The sequence below is a fragment of the Apteryx rowi genome, unplaced genomic scaffold, assembly GCF_003343035.1.
Source record: "Apteryx rowi isolate R43461 unplaced genomic scaffold, aptRow1 scaffold_86, whole genome shotgun sequence".
NCBI classification, from domain to species: domain Eukaryota; kingdom Metazoa; phylum Chordata; class Aves; order Apterygiformes; family Apterygidae; genus Apteryx; species Apteryx rowi.
Window position 1 is genome coordinate 630,530 of NW_020451160.1, and position 12,683 is coordinate 643,212.

General features: G+C 57.5%; 1 protein-coding gene across 1 annotated transcript in view; it reads left to right on the forward strand.

Annotated features, from left to right (window-relative positions):
- The window catches only part of LOC112977792, a 19,617-nt gene extending 8,662 nt beyond the window's left edge, over nt 1-10,955 (forward strand). The window contains exons 8-13 of the mRNA XM_026090570.1: nt 17-220; nt 2,692-2,787; nt 3,548-3,778; nt 4,388-4,583; nt 5,561-5,635; nt 7,016-10,955. Coding sequence (XP_025946355.1) covers nt 17-220; nt 2,692-2,787; nt 3,548-3,778; nt 4,388-4,583; nt 5,561-5,635; nt 7,016-7,641 — 1,428 coding nt within the window. The 3' untranslated portion in view covers nt 7,642-10,955. The remainder of the gene's footprint in view (nt 1-16; nt 221-2,691; nt 2,788-3,547; nt 3,779-4,387; nt 4,584-5,560; nt 5,636-7,015) is intronic.
- Nucleotides 10,956-12,683: the final 1,728 nt, after the last annotated feature.

The window sequence follows — 12,683 nt, forward strand, 5'->3', positions numbered from 1 at the left end:
CGCGCCGCACCTGGAGCCGCACCGCCGCGCCGCCGCCTTCCGCGCCCACCGCCTCGTGGCGCCGCTGCGGCGGCTGGAGGAAGGGCTCTGCCCGCGGCACCTGCAGCCCCTCGACGGCTTCTGCCGCGCCGAGCAGGCCTGCGTGTGCGCCCGCTGCCGCGCCCACGAGCACCGCGGCCACGACGTGGTGCCCCTCGAGCGGGAGCGCGAGCACAAGGAGGTGCGTGCGGGCGGCCGGGCGCGCGGGGCGGGGGGVGGGGGGGGTGTGCACCCCCGTGGGGTGGGGGCTGCCCCCGTGGGGGGTCGCGTCTTTGCACGGGCGTTGTGGCAGTGGGGCGCCCTGGCTGGGTGCTTGCACCCCTGGCSCCGCGCAGGGCCTCATCCCTGCATGCGTGGGGTGCGGGGTGCTGTGTCGGTGGGGCGCTCTGCACCGGGTGGGTGCCTCACCCGCGTCCCCACGGGGGACCTAGTCCTTGCGTGGGTGGGGTGCGGGGAGCTGTGTCTGCGGGGCACCCTGGGTGGGGTGGGTGCTTCGCCTGCGTCTCCACGCTGGACCTAATCCCTGCATGGGCATGTGCAGGGTGCTGTGTCGGGGGGGTTCCCTGCGTGGGTGCTGCCCCCATGCCCCCACGGGGGTCCTAATCCCCGGATCCCCGCTGGGTGCCCTGGGTGGGATGGGGTGCTGCACCCGGCTGGGGGGACACGCTGCGCCACGTCCCCACGAGGGACCGAATCCCTGCATGCTTGGTGCTTGGGGTGCCATGCTGGTGGGTCACCCCACGCGGGGTGGGTGCTGCACCCCTGCCCCACGTAATTGCACCGGGGGGGAGGGTGCTGTTCCAGCAGGGCGCCCCAGGTGAGATAGGGTGCTGCACCCGGGGTGCCGTGGAACGCCGCGCCCCGTCCGGGGACCTCATCCCAGCACGGGGAGCGGCAGGTGGGGGGGGGGGTGCAGCACCCATGTCCCCCACGCGGGGGGTGTGCAGACGGGGTGCAACCCCAGCGGGGCACCCCGCGGCGGGGGGGCAGGACAGGCGGCCCCGGGGGTGGGCGTTAGGGGCACGACGTGGGGCGCGACGGCGTTTGGCCCCGCTGCGGGGGGGCACTTGCCCGCTCCGTCTCGCTCCCCCAGCCTGGTCAAAGAGGTTTCTCTCGGCGCGCTGGCGCCCTGCCCGCCCGCCGCTCCCGCTCCATGAGCCCTTTGTGTTCCGGCGTTTTGGCAGCGGGGKTTTTTTCCGTCACTCCCATTCCCAGTTGCTGAGTCTGAGTCACCTCCCAAATTCGCACCCGCCAGCCTCCCCGAGCCTGCCGCCGGCCCCCGGGACTCCCCGGGAGGAAGGCAGCTTGCCCCCGACCGCCCCGCAGCCGGGCACTCCTGSCGCGAGCGCGTGGGGACTCTGCGGGGCCGCGGGAGACGCCAGCCCGCAAAGCTCTCAGCGTGGGGACGTCCCCGCGCTAGCCCGGGTCCGGGACAGGGTGATGGGGCAGCTTTGCGGGGATTTGCCCTTTTCCTGGGGACTGCAGACATCAGCCCCGAGTCTGCTCCCTCCCGGCGCTCTTGGGGCTGCGGGAAAACCCTTTTTTCGGCGTTATTAGTCATCGAGCGCCTTAAAATAGAAAACGCGGGTGATCCCAGCCCCGAGGAGCTGTCGGTCCTYGACAGGCGCCGTTTAACGTCGCCTGCGCGGCTGTTCCTGGTGACCATGTTAGCCTTTCGGGGTGGGAAAGGTGGCTGGGGGAGGCGTCCTTTCCCCCCTCCAGGTGCAAATCCCGATGGGTKTTGGGGGCTGAGCAGCCCAGGGGGAAGATGGGATCGGGGCTTTTCTCGTAGCGCCAGGCATGCTGCGACTGTGGCTTTCCATCCCGGAGAAGCGCCCTGCTTTTCCTGCGCTCGGGCGCTGCTGCACCCTGGGCTCGTGCTGCGTTTGCAGATGGGTTTTTTTTTCCTTTTTGCCCATCTGTGTGCAGAGCTCCTGGCCGAGGCGAGGAGCCGCGCTGCCCTCCCAGCTCCCATGGGACCCATCCTCATGACCGGGCAACGGCCGGCGCTAACAATAGAGCGTCAGGAAATGCCGTGTTCGGACGATGCTTCCTTTGCGGCCAACGAGTACCCCATGCTCTCGAGCTGTTTTGCAGTAAGGGCTCTTACGAGAAACRTCCAGGGGACTCGACGCTGCATTTCCTGAGTGCTCGGGGTCTGTCTTTTGGTTTCCACATGAGTTGCAGGTTTTTTCCAGCCTTGGAAGATCATTTTGAGCGTGTAGCTTAGCTGCACTTGCTGCAAAGCGCTGTCCAAAACTGAGCCCGGTTTTCAAAATCCGATTTTTGTTTTTCCTTTGGTCTCACAACTGAGCGAGAAAGGTTGTTTGCAGATCGGATGGGTTTGCAAGGTGGCAGGGGGAGGAATAGGAGAGAACAACTTCAACTCGCCTTGCTCCCTTTGCCTGAAGCTTGATAGCAAATTTATGGGAGGAACAGGATGCGGTCGGTRGAGATCAGGGACAGGACGAGGCTTGCAGAGATCGGAGAGGTGTTTGCAGGTTGAGTTAGGGAGCGTTTGGGTTTGTCGCCGTGACTCTGGCATGCAGTGGCCTCTGCCTCTCGGAGTCCGCGGCGGGTTCGCGCCATGGCTGCCCTGCTGCCGTCCCGGCGCCGACGGCACAGCTCAGTGTTTGTCCTTTCTGTCCAAAGGCCCAGCGAGCCAAATTCCTGAGCAATGTGGACAACGAGCTGGAGGAGCTGGTGGTCACCATCGCGCAGACCAGGAAGATGGTGGAGCTCATTAAGGTGAGCGTGCCTGGCGGGGCCAGACGGGAGCCCTCCGCTCCCCGCTGACCTCTCCGGCCGCGCGAGGCCAGCGCACATCGGGCATGGAGCCAGGAGGCGTTTCTGGCTGGTTGAGATGGCTTTTCCCAGTCAGCGCTGCGTGATGGCCTCACTCCATTAGTGTCTCTCTGCGCTGGGGCTGGAGAGCAGAGGCAAAGGGGCCACAAGCTATCAGAGTGTGCAGGATTTAAAAATGGTGCTTGCAGGGGAGCAAGTGCTTGATGACACACCAGTGACCATGTCCCCATGGGTCCTTGTTCCGGTATTAACGTGCTGGATCTGGCCCCTCATGTCACCTCTGGTTGTTTTTGTTTGTAACCTGGAAAGAGGAACATCGGGAGTACCATGCTGGCTCTTAGATCCCCTCTCCCCAAGTTCAGAGGGGGTTTGTTGGTCCCCTTTGGCCCTAGCACACACACGTGTCACTGCCTGGGGAAATCTGAGCCGCTGGAGCAGCACAGTGCTCAACCAGCCTGGTTCTTCCACATCAGTTAGGCATCTGTCTCCCACTGGGAACGAGCCATGGAGGCGTCCTGGAGGAGCTGGTCCATGACACCTGGGTTGAAAGTACTCTGACCTCCTTGGGCTTGGGTGGAGGGAACTATAGGGTGTTGGGGGCACCCTGCAGAGCAAACTGGGGTGCCGAGGGGAAGGAGCGCTCTCCTTCCACCCCCGCATTCCTGCCTGCGGATGGTAGCATGGACCCCTCTTCCCTGCGCAGGGCGCCGCCACCAAGGAGAGAGAAAGAGTGGAGAAGCTCTTTGCAGAAGCCTCTGAGGTGCTGGCAACCTTCCAGAAGGAGGTGGCGGGTTTCATCAAGGATGGCGAGCGCTCCATGCTGGCAGAGGCAGAGGCCGATCTCCGCTGGAAGGAGGAGAGGCGAGCCAAGTTGGCCCAGTGCAAGCAGAACCTGGAGAACGTCCCCAGCACAGACACCATCTACTTCCTCCAGGTGCGTGGGGACAGGGCCTGACAATGTCTCTTTCTCTCTATCTATATATTTATATATATGTATGTATTTATTTATTTATTTACATGCCACCCCATTTCAGGTGGAGCTGGGCGCAAGGAGCAGTGGGATGTGAGGGCTGCAGAGTCTCAGTCCCATCTGCACGTTCCTCTCCCTTCTCTTCCCCTCTCCTGGGGGGATCTGGCTGCCAAACTCCGTTATCCCCTGCCTGCCACCTCACAGCAGCTCAGGAGAAGCTGCCGCGTTGCCCAGGCGCGGTACCTAGGTGTGGGGGGAGAGGGGTCAGGGTGCTCCACTGCTCCTGTTTAGCATCCACCCCTCACCGGCAGCCTAGCAAGAAGAGACCTTTTGGGGAGGAGACACTGCTCTCTGAGCTGGGCATGGTCTGGGTCCAGATTTGAAAGGGAGCAAAGAGAAGGCGCCAGGAACGCGTGGCCGGGAAAAGCGGTCTCCTCCCTCTCGCAAGTCTGTTCTTGGGCCAAGTGCTGCAAGCTGCCAGGTCCCGAATCCTCCGGGGCAGGGTGGGGTTGCGGAACAAGAAGCAGCTTCGGCTTGTTTGAAATCTCCTGAAACCCTGTCTCCTTGGCGCAGGAGTTTCAGGCCCTAAAAATAGCCATGGAAGAAAATCTCTCCCCTGCTCCGAGCTTCCAGAACGAGCTGAGCTTCACCAAATCCACCCAAGCCGTGTGCACGGTGAAGGACGTGCTGTCCACCGCCTGCAAAAACCAGTGGGACCACTTGCTGGGGAAAGGAGTTGACGGGCTGAGTTTCCAGGAGACGGAGGAAGGTTTGTATTCACCCTCCGGCYGGAGATGCCGTGCAGGGCACCCAGCCACCGTGTCCTCCCGCGGGGCGTGCGTGAGCGGCCGGGAGGTGCTTGAGGCTCGGYGAAAGCGCTGGCCCCTCTCCTACGAGCCCTGGAAGCTGCCCGGCACGGTTGCACCATGGATTTCACAATCGCTGTCTGGGCTTGTGCCTCGTACTTGAGGTTTTATACATTTTTTCCACGGAGACCAGGGAACCGAGAGGCAACAAACAGCCTGGGAGTTAGGCAGGGCCCTGCGGGAGGGGGCAAGTGGCCAAGGTGGCCTCCTGTGAAAGGGGACTTTTTCTTCCTGGGATAGACGATCCTCTTCATTAGGCAGGCTGTGGTGTCCCAAACCTGCCAGCGCTGGAAAGCCGCAGCAGCTGGAGGTTCGGGCCTCTCCCTCCTGCGCGCTCTCGCTTAGGCTCAGCTCCCTGCAGCCTCTCGTTTTCTTGGGCGCTCGTGGGGCGGCAAAGGTGGCCTCCGTCCTTTGCTACGCCGGCGTCTGCAGGGACGTGCAGGAGACAGCGTGGGCTGGAGCTTGGGTCCATGGCGGCGTGCAGCTGGGCACCATCAGGGTGCCGGGGGGTGAGGTTGGGATAAGGTAGCGGGAGAGGCAACGCGGGGGAGAAGGAGCTGATGAACGTGGCGTTCTTGGTGCTGCCCAAAATCTGCCCTGCCCTGTCCACGCCTGGCTCGATCGTGCCCAAAACCGCTGCATCCTGGCGGCGTTTGAATTTTTTCTTTCTTTTTCCAATAAATTCACAAAGCATCCCAGGCCAAAATGCAGGAGGAGGAAGGTGTGTCTTCATCACCGTGCAGGGAAACAGGAGGGCATGTCTCTGGTACCGTGCACCCGGGGCACCGCTCTCTGCCCCCCGTCCGGCTTCCAGTGACACCCGTGATTTTGGCACTGGTTTCTTTGCTGGAGGTAAACCCGTTCGTCCCTGTCTTTGCAGCGGTGGCCGAGTCGCAGTTTCCAGACAAGTCGAACGCTCCCGCCTGCCTGGAGAACCGCGATTACTTCCTGAAATGTAAGCGACGGACTTTTGCTTTGACACTCGTTGCTAAGGCCGGTCTTCCCTTTCCTCTCTGTGGCCGGCCGGCTCCGTGCCGCGTGCTCGGCAGGCCCCTGTCCCGAGCCGATGGCCAGCGGGAGCTCTGCCATGCCCCGGGGGAAACATTGCTCAGCTAGCGAGGAAGTCTCATTGCTTTCCTGACAACAGCCATAATCTGTTTGGGTGATTTTTTTTCCTTAGTCTGTGGTTCTGCCGGACCAGCTGCTCGGGGTCTGTAGGTGTATCATGTAACTGGTGCTGCCTTCCAGCCACTGGCAAATTTGATCCTCTGTTTAATTAGATCAGAATTTGTGCATCTGCCTTGTTCATCTGCAGAACGGCGGTCTGATGAGGGTCAGCTTTGATTGCATTAAGCTGATGGATAATTCAGTGGCGGAACAGAGAGTGCTGTGACAGCAGGGCAGCAGCGCAGGGAGAGAGGGGAAAGAAGGAGCCCAAGGGAGAGTCGTGTGAATTGAGGAAGTCGATGACAAACTGGCCATCTCTGAGGATGTTCCTGACCAGCAGTGCTGTCTGGGTGTCGCTTGAGCAGGTCATGGTGGGGTGAGGAAGGGGCTGGTCCGAAACAAGTTGGGAAACTGGAGAACCTCGCTGTGGGCAGGCGAGGAGTGGAGACAGTGTATCTCCATGGCGCACACACACCAGGCAGCTGGTTTTCCATCCTTGGGCTTGCCTCCTTCCTCCTCGTCCCCAGGGCAAGCCTTCATGGCTGAGCTCACGTCCCTGGGGGCTGTTTGTAGGGTGCAGGGCTTGGGTCAGGCTCCAAAGCTGCATGAGTCCCCCTGGCCTCGCCTGGGTCCAAATCATAGTGGGGGATTCWTGGTCATTAGCTAAGATCTCCACTGAAGGAGATCTCCACTGCAAGGGCCAATGGCCAAGCRGTCCTCGGGGCTGGGGAGCTCTGCGTGGCCGGACCTGCCTTGGCGGTGCTGGGTGCACCTCCTGGGAGCCGGGAAGCAAAGCCCAGGCTTGAGCTGGAAGTGCTGTGCCTCAGTGCGCCCTTTTGCAGTGGTGAGGGCTGAACGTGCCGTGGGATCGGGCACCAGCTGTGCAATGCGGTCAGCAGCGATCCGTGTCCAGGGCTGAATTCCTGGGGTGGGGAGCGCCTGGCAGCGCTCAGAGGAGGGCTGCTACCTCTGGAAATCCCCTGTGTTAGGATCTAGCTCCAGCAGCCATTCGCTCGAGGGAAAGCTCATGTAGCCCTGCACATTGGGGGCTGCCTCTGGCTTTTGGGGAGAACCTGTGCGGCAGCGAGAGCTGAGTGCAAGGAGCAATTGCTTTAGATTTCTTCTTGCTTTCCCCCTCATCCTCGTGTTTTCTTCCTGCCCCACACAGTTGCCTTCATCATCGACCTGGACAGCGACACAGCCGACAAGTTCATCCAGCTGTTTGGCACCAAAGGGGCCAAGCGGGTGCTTTGCCCCATCCCCTACCCGGAGAACGTGAGCCGGTTCCTCAACTGCGAGCAGGTGCTGGGCGAGAACCTCATGAACCGCGGCAACTATTACTGGGAGGTCGAGCTCATCGACGGCTGGGTCAGCATCGGCGTCATCGCGGAGGATTTCAACCCCCGGGAGTCCTACGACCGCGGCCGCCTGGGGCGGAACGAGAAGTCCTGCTGCCTGCAGTGGAACGGTCAGAACTACGTGGCCTGGTTTGGTGGCTTTGAGTCTGTCATCCAGCAGCCATTTTTCCACACCATCGGGGTCTTCCTGGAGTATTCGGAGAAAGCCCTGACGTTCTACGGAGTCAAGGACTCCAAGATGACCTGCCTGCAGCAGCTCAAGGTCTCCCGTTTTAAGAAGGGTCAGTTTGACGCTTTCCAGAACAAGATCAACCACCAATTCCCCTCTCTGTTCTCCTACAACCTGAAACCAGCCTTCTTCCTGGAGAGCGTCGATGCCCACCTGCAGATCGGGCCGCTGAAGAAAGATTGCGTTTCGGTGCTAAAGCGCAGGTAACTCCCCAGGGAGCTGGAGCAAGGGAAGACCCCGAAGAGTCTCTCGTGCAGTAACCCRCCCCCGTCATGGCTTCGCTTTGGTAGCGTGGTATTTCTCTGTGACAGCCCTCCCTCCTTGTTCTCTGCCGCTTGCGACCCAGGGCTGGATGAAGCCGTCTAGCGGGCAGAGCTGTGGGCTGGGACCCAGGAGGATCTGGATTCGAGTCCCAGCTCTGCCGCTGGTCTGCTGAGCGAACTTGGGCGAGTCCTGTTGCTGCTGTGTGCCTTAGTTTCCCTGTCGGCACGACAGGGATGGTGATCTGGGCTTTCTCGGTGAAGCATGTTGCTCGTGCAAAGCGCCGGGTAAAACCAAAGCTGCGTGTTGGCTGGCTGCGGGGTCGCCCGGTTCCTCTTCTAAATAACCGCTGGCACCGCCCTGGCGAGTCGCGCAGACGCTCCGCTTTGTGCCTTATCTCGGGCTGCGTGCAGCCGCTTGCTTGGCTCCGCAGCACCATCCACGTGCTCCTTTCTGCAGTGCCTTCGAGACAGCCAGCGCGGCGGGGGCCGGGCAGAGCCCGAGCAGCGCTCCCCTGGTGCCGCASGGCCGTCGTGCCTCGGGGGCTGCTGGCGGCGGGCAGGGTGAGAGCAGAGCGCCAGTTGGCGCCGGCGCTGCAGCCGGCAGGTATCTCGGGAAAAGCCGGGGTCCTGCGCCTGCTGGAGCCCCGCGGCCGCGGGAGACCCTCCCGCCAAAACGCAGCCCCCTGCGCTGCCTTGGGATAACGAAGCGAGCCGCGCAGACCGTGAGTCTGGGGACGTGCTCCGTAGTAAACACGGTCCTCGGAAACTGCTTGCAGAAGCTTTGCGGTCAAGTTTCCCCTTGCGTTTTCTGACGACGGTAATCCCCCGTGCTATTTGGGGGGATTTTAGTACTGTTAAGCTCCCAATTCCTGAAGTGGCCAAGGCGCAGTCGAGCTGTGAACGTACCCTCTAGCTTACAGAGGTCACTACATGGCAAAGCGATGCCAGGAGCGTGTCCTGGGGGCGAGCGGCGTGTTTTAGGGACGGTTGTGAGCAGGTTGACAACAAGCGCTCTGGGGGGTTTATGTCAGTTATTAAGCGACTCCAGCAGCAAGTTACAATTAGCAAAAACGACTCTCGAGGAAGTAGCCTCTCTGGCAAAGGTGGAAACTTCAGGCTGAGACAAGGCGGCAGTTCACGTTTCCTAARGGAGCTTTTCCAGGTCCGCCCTGGAGACGTTACGGCGGCGGTGCCGAAATCCTGCTCACAGCGGCAGCACAGGCAGCTCCCTGTCTCGGGGCAGCGTGCCTTTCTGGAAGTTTATTTTTTCTGGGGTTAGTTTGTCACCTACCTCCTGAAGCTCGCTTTGCAGAAACTTAATGCTGTGTACTGTGTAATATATAACCAGAGAGGAAAATATAGCAGGTCGCATTTGTCTCTGGCATGAGTGAGTCACTGATGACGCATCAGCGTTCAACAGGGATGGAAAATGGCCCATTTATCTATATATATGAAAAAATATATATGTCTCCCAGAGGATAAGCTGGAAAACATAGTAGYATATTCAAGGGGAGCCAGGGAGAAAAGGCAGACACGTGGCCAAGAGGCTTAAAATTAAAGCCGCACTTACATAAACACTGAGGCTTAAAGAGCTCCTTTGCTGTAACTAGTCAAAGGGCCCCGATTTACCGGCGCTGCCAAATCCTGCTGGTGTGGGAAGAGGTGCTGCTCCCCGGCCGCCCGCCCCGTCTCCCTGCCGAAGCCACCGCCTCTGCGGCCGGCTGGACGKGCCAGCGACAGCCACTGCTTTCGGGTCCCAGTAGGGCGACGTATGTGCCAGGCAGCCATGGGAGGAAAAAAGCCAGCTCTTGGCTGTGCCGAGGTCTCGGCACGGGGACGGAGGGCTGGGAAGATCGGCCGTCGTTGCCCTAGGTCCTCTCGGGGTCCGCGTCTCGGACCCGGTGGAGGCGGTGAGCCCTAAAACATTGCAAGCGGTGGGAAAAGGGGAGGTATGTCTTTCAGCGCTAAGTCCTTGGAAGAAACCTCGGCCTTTCCTGGCCAGCAGGAAGGTTGCCCGGACCCGTGTCCGGACAGGATTTTGCTCCTCGTGTCCTGAGCTCCTGCTCGAAAGCGCTTTGTTTCCCTCGCGCCGGCCTTTCCTGCCAGTGTTTGCCTTTGCGTGAGCTGTCAGCGGTGACATAGCGCAGGGATCGGTGCTGTTTTGTTAACGCCGGGGAGGCCTCGGTATCAGAAATAGCATAACCAGATTAAAAAGCTAGAGACGTGCAACAGCCTGTGCTTGGCGGTGTCCGGAGAGGAAGAGGAAGGTGACCCCGATCTCTGCTGAACGCCTGCAGGAAGAGATCCCGCGTGTTGCGCCAACATCTCGCCTCTGTCTGGGCCCCAAATGTGACTGTTATTCAGGCAAAACTCCCACTGTTTGCAGCGAGTTTTTTGCCAGMGCAAATAGAGCAGATCTGGGCCGTCGCCCCGTTTCGCTTGGCCGTGGGCGGCTTGATTTCTCCCGGAGGGACTGCRTGCTCGGAGAGCCGCGCAGCCCTCCCTGCTCCGTGCTGCCCRGAGCGAAGATGCAAGTCCCTGAACCCCCGCGGGGTTTCGGATGGTTGGGAGGGATCCCACGCTTTTCCCGTTCCTCTCGGTCCCTGTCGCCAAGTGGGAGCAGCTCGGGAGGGAATTGCGGGGCGTCTGGGCTCGGCTTCCGCGGATGCCTCGGCATTCTGYGGTCAAGGGCCGGTTGCTTAATTCCTCTCTGCCCCATTAGCTGGGATACGGATACRCGGCTTTACAGAGGATTTTGAGGGCTCTTGTAGATGCGATGCAGCTGGAAAGTGTTATCAAACCCTCTCCTTCCTGCTGCTGCTTTTTATCCTGGTTGGAAGTGCTATAAATCCTCGTGTTTCGGGGCATAAAGCAAATTCTAACCAATTTCAGATGGGAACAATCCCCCAGGCTGTTGGACCAGAGTTTGCTCAGACAYACTGATCCCCTCTGCCCAATAATTTGTGGTGTAAACTGGAATGATTAGGAAATGTGCTTTGCACCAACCCTGGACCTCTGATTTTTGCTGCAAACGAAAGGATAAATGTGGTGTGTGGTGGGTTTAGATAGATAGCACTGTGCAATTTAAACAGCCTTTCTGTGTCCTCTTGAGTTATGTCTGCTGTCACGGAGTGTTCCTCTTTTTAATTAGGATTTTTTAAATATACAGTTACTGTAGAGTCTTTTACAGTGTGTGAAGAAACTGTAACAGAATAATATAATGATATTAGAAACTATGAATTGCCATTAAATATTATACAGTCGTAGCTCTGGGTTGTCTTTCCTTTAAATACCGAACCAAAAGAGTCGTCCGATTCTCTCGTTTATTTTTCTGTGTCCTGTACATCTGGCTTAAAATAACAGAGATTTTATTTTCCAAGTGTGTCCAAGGGAATTGAGCCAAATACATGTTTTTATTGCTCGATTGCGAAAGGAATGGAAGAATCCTAGAATCCAAGAGCGATACTGCCAGTCCTGGACAATTCAAAATAATAACTTATCTCACTTCTCTCTTTGGGTCTCTTCTACCTCTGTCCTCAGCTTAACAATAATGAAGTTTAAAAAAATAGTTTAGGCGCTTCTTTCCTTAGTGTTTTAAGCTTTTTAGAGTGTAAATTTCCAAGGTTTTCTATGCAACGAGGCGGTCTTGAGCTCTCCACACACACAAGCATTCCCACCAGCAGCTTTTTTTAAGCAAAGGCTGAGCTTCTGAATACCAAATGTCAGCTGGAGCTACAAAAAAACCCATGTTATTGGGCAAGTTGCGACTCCTGAGAGGTGGCAGTGCTTCAGCTGGGAGTTTCAGTGGAAGCTGAGTGGATGTTTGCTACTGCCTTTAATAGGAGAGGAATCAGGACTGTTTATTATAACAGTTTCTTAAAAGGGAAACTTACAGCTTATTAAAAAGCGGATATGAAAAGCACAAACCTGCTCTTTTCTTGCCAAGAACTATACAGATGATGTCACTGCATTTACTTAAATCTGGTTTCCATTATGTAGCTTTTCTGCTTTTTCCCCACCCCATCTGATTCTTGGGCACTCAGACGGGGCCGGAGGGGGCTGGGCTGCAAACCCTGCAGGGAAAAGCTCGAAGCCATTAAAAAATAATTTAGGAAAATATACGTTATCAATATATTTGTATATGATAAAGGTTATTGATATGAAGAAAYACTCAGATTGATTAGCTTTGCGGGGCTTCTGTTCTAAATTAATTTATGCAACCATAATTTTTTCAAAGTTATTCCCATCTGCTTGCTTGCCCACTTGGAGGCAGTAGACTGTACTCATAGTATAGCTATGCAAATRCCACGGATATTTTCCTGCTCCCAGATTTCTTCCAGACATGCCTTACAGTTCCTTCAGTTTAACTCTCTTGAATATAAAGGCTTAATTTTACAAACCAAAAGCAGGGTGATTCCTGCACAGAGAGCACTTAATATTGGGCTCCAAAGTCCGTTTGTAAGCATCTGAAACACAAAATATGCGTCAAGCATCTGAATTAAAAAATTGTTGGAAACTCCGAGCATACTTGCTGCGTCATTTTAGGTATAGTACCACCAGGTTTCTGAGATGCTTTTTTATTCTGCCTTACCAAATAGCTGAATTCTGCCCTGGCCACTTACTGAGAGTCCAATTCTGTCTCCGTTTCATTTAATTCTGGGCTTTTCCCTGGGAGATCCTGCCAAACGGCATTAAAATCGTGCAAACAGCTTCCCCCTTACATGCTGAACTGGACAGCATCCCAGGAAAAGTGAGTGTTTTATCTGCTAGTGGGCTGGCCAGGAAATGCCTTCGGGGAAAAAAACGACAGTGCAAACCACAGCAAAATACAGCATTTTAGAACGAAAGGGCAATTTGAGCAGTGACGGAGGTTTTTTTTTTGCTTTGCTTTTTTTGCTTTGCAGGCTCCCGCCCGTGAAGCGCAGCTTTCCCAGGGCACCTATGCAAACACCGTGGAGCCGGCTAAAATAGGAAGCCAGACAGACC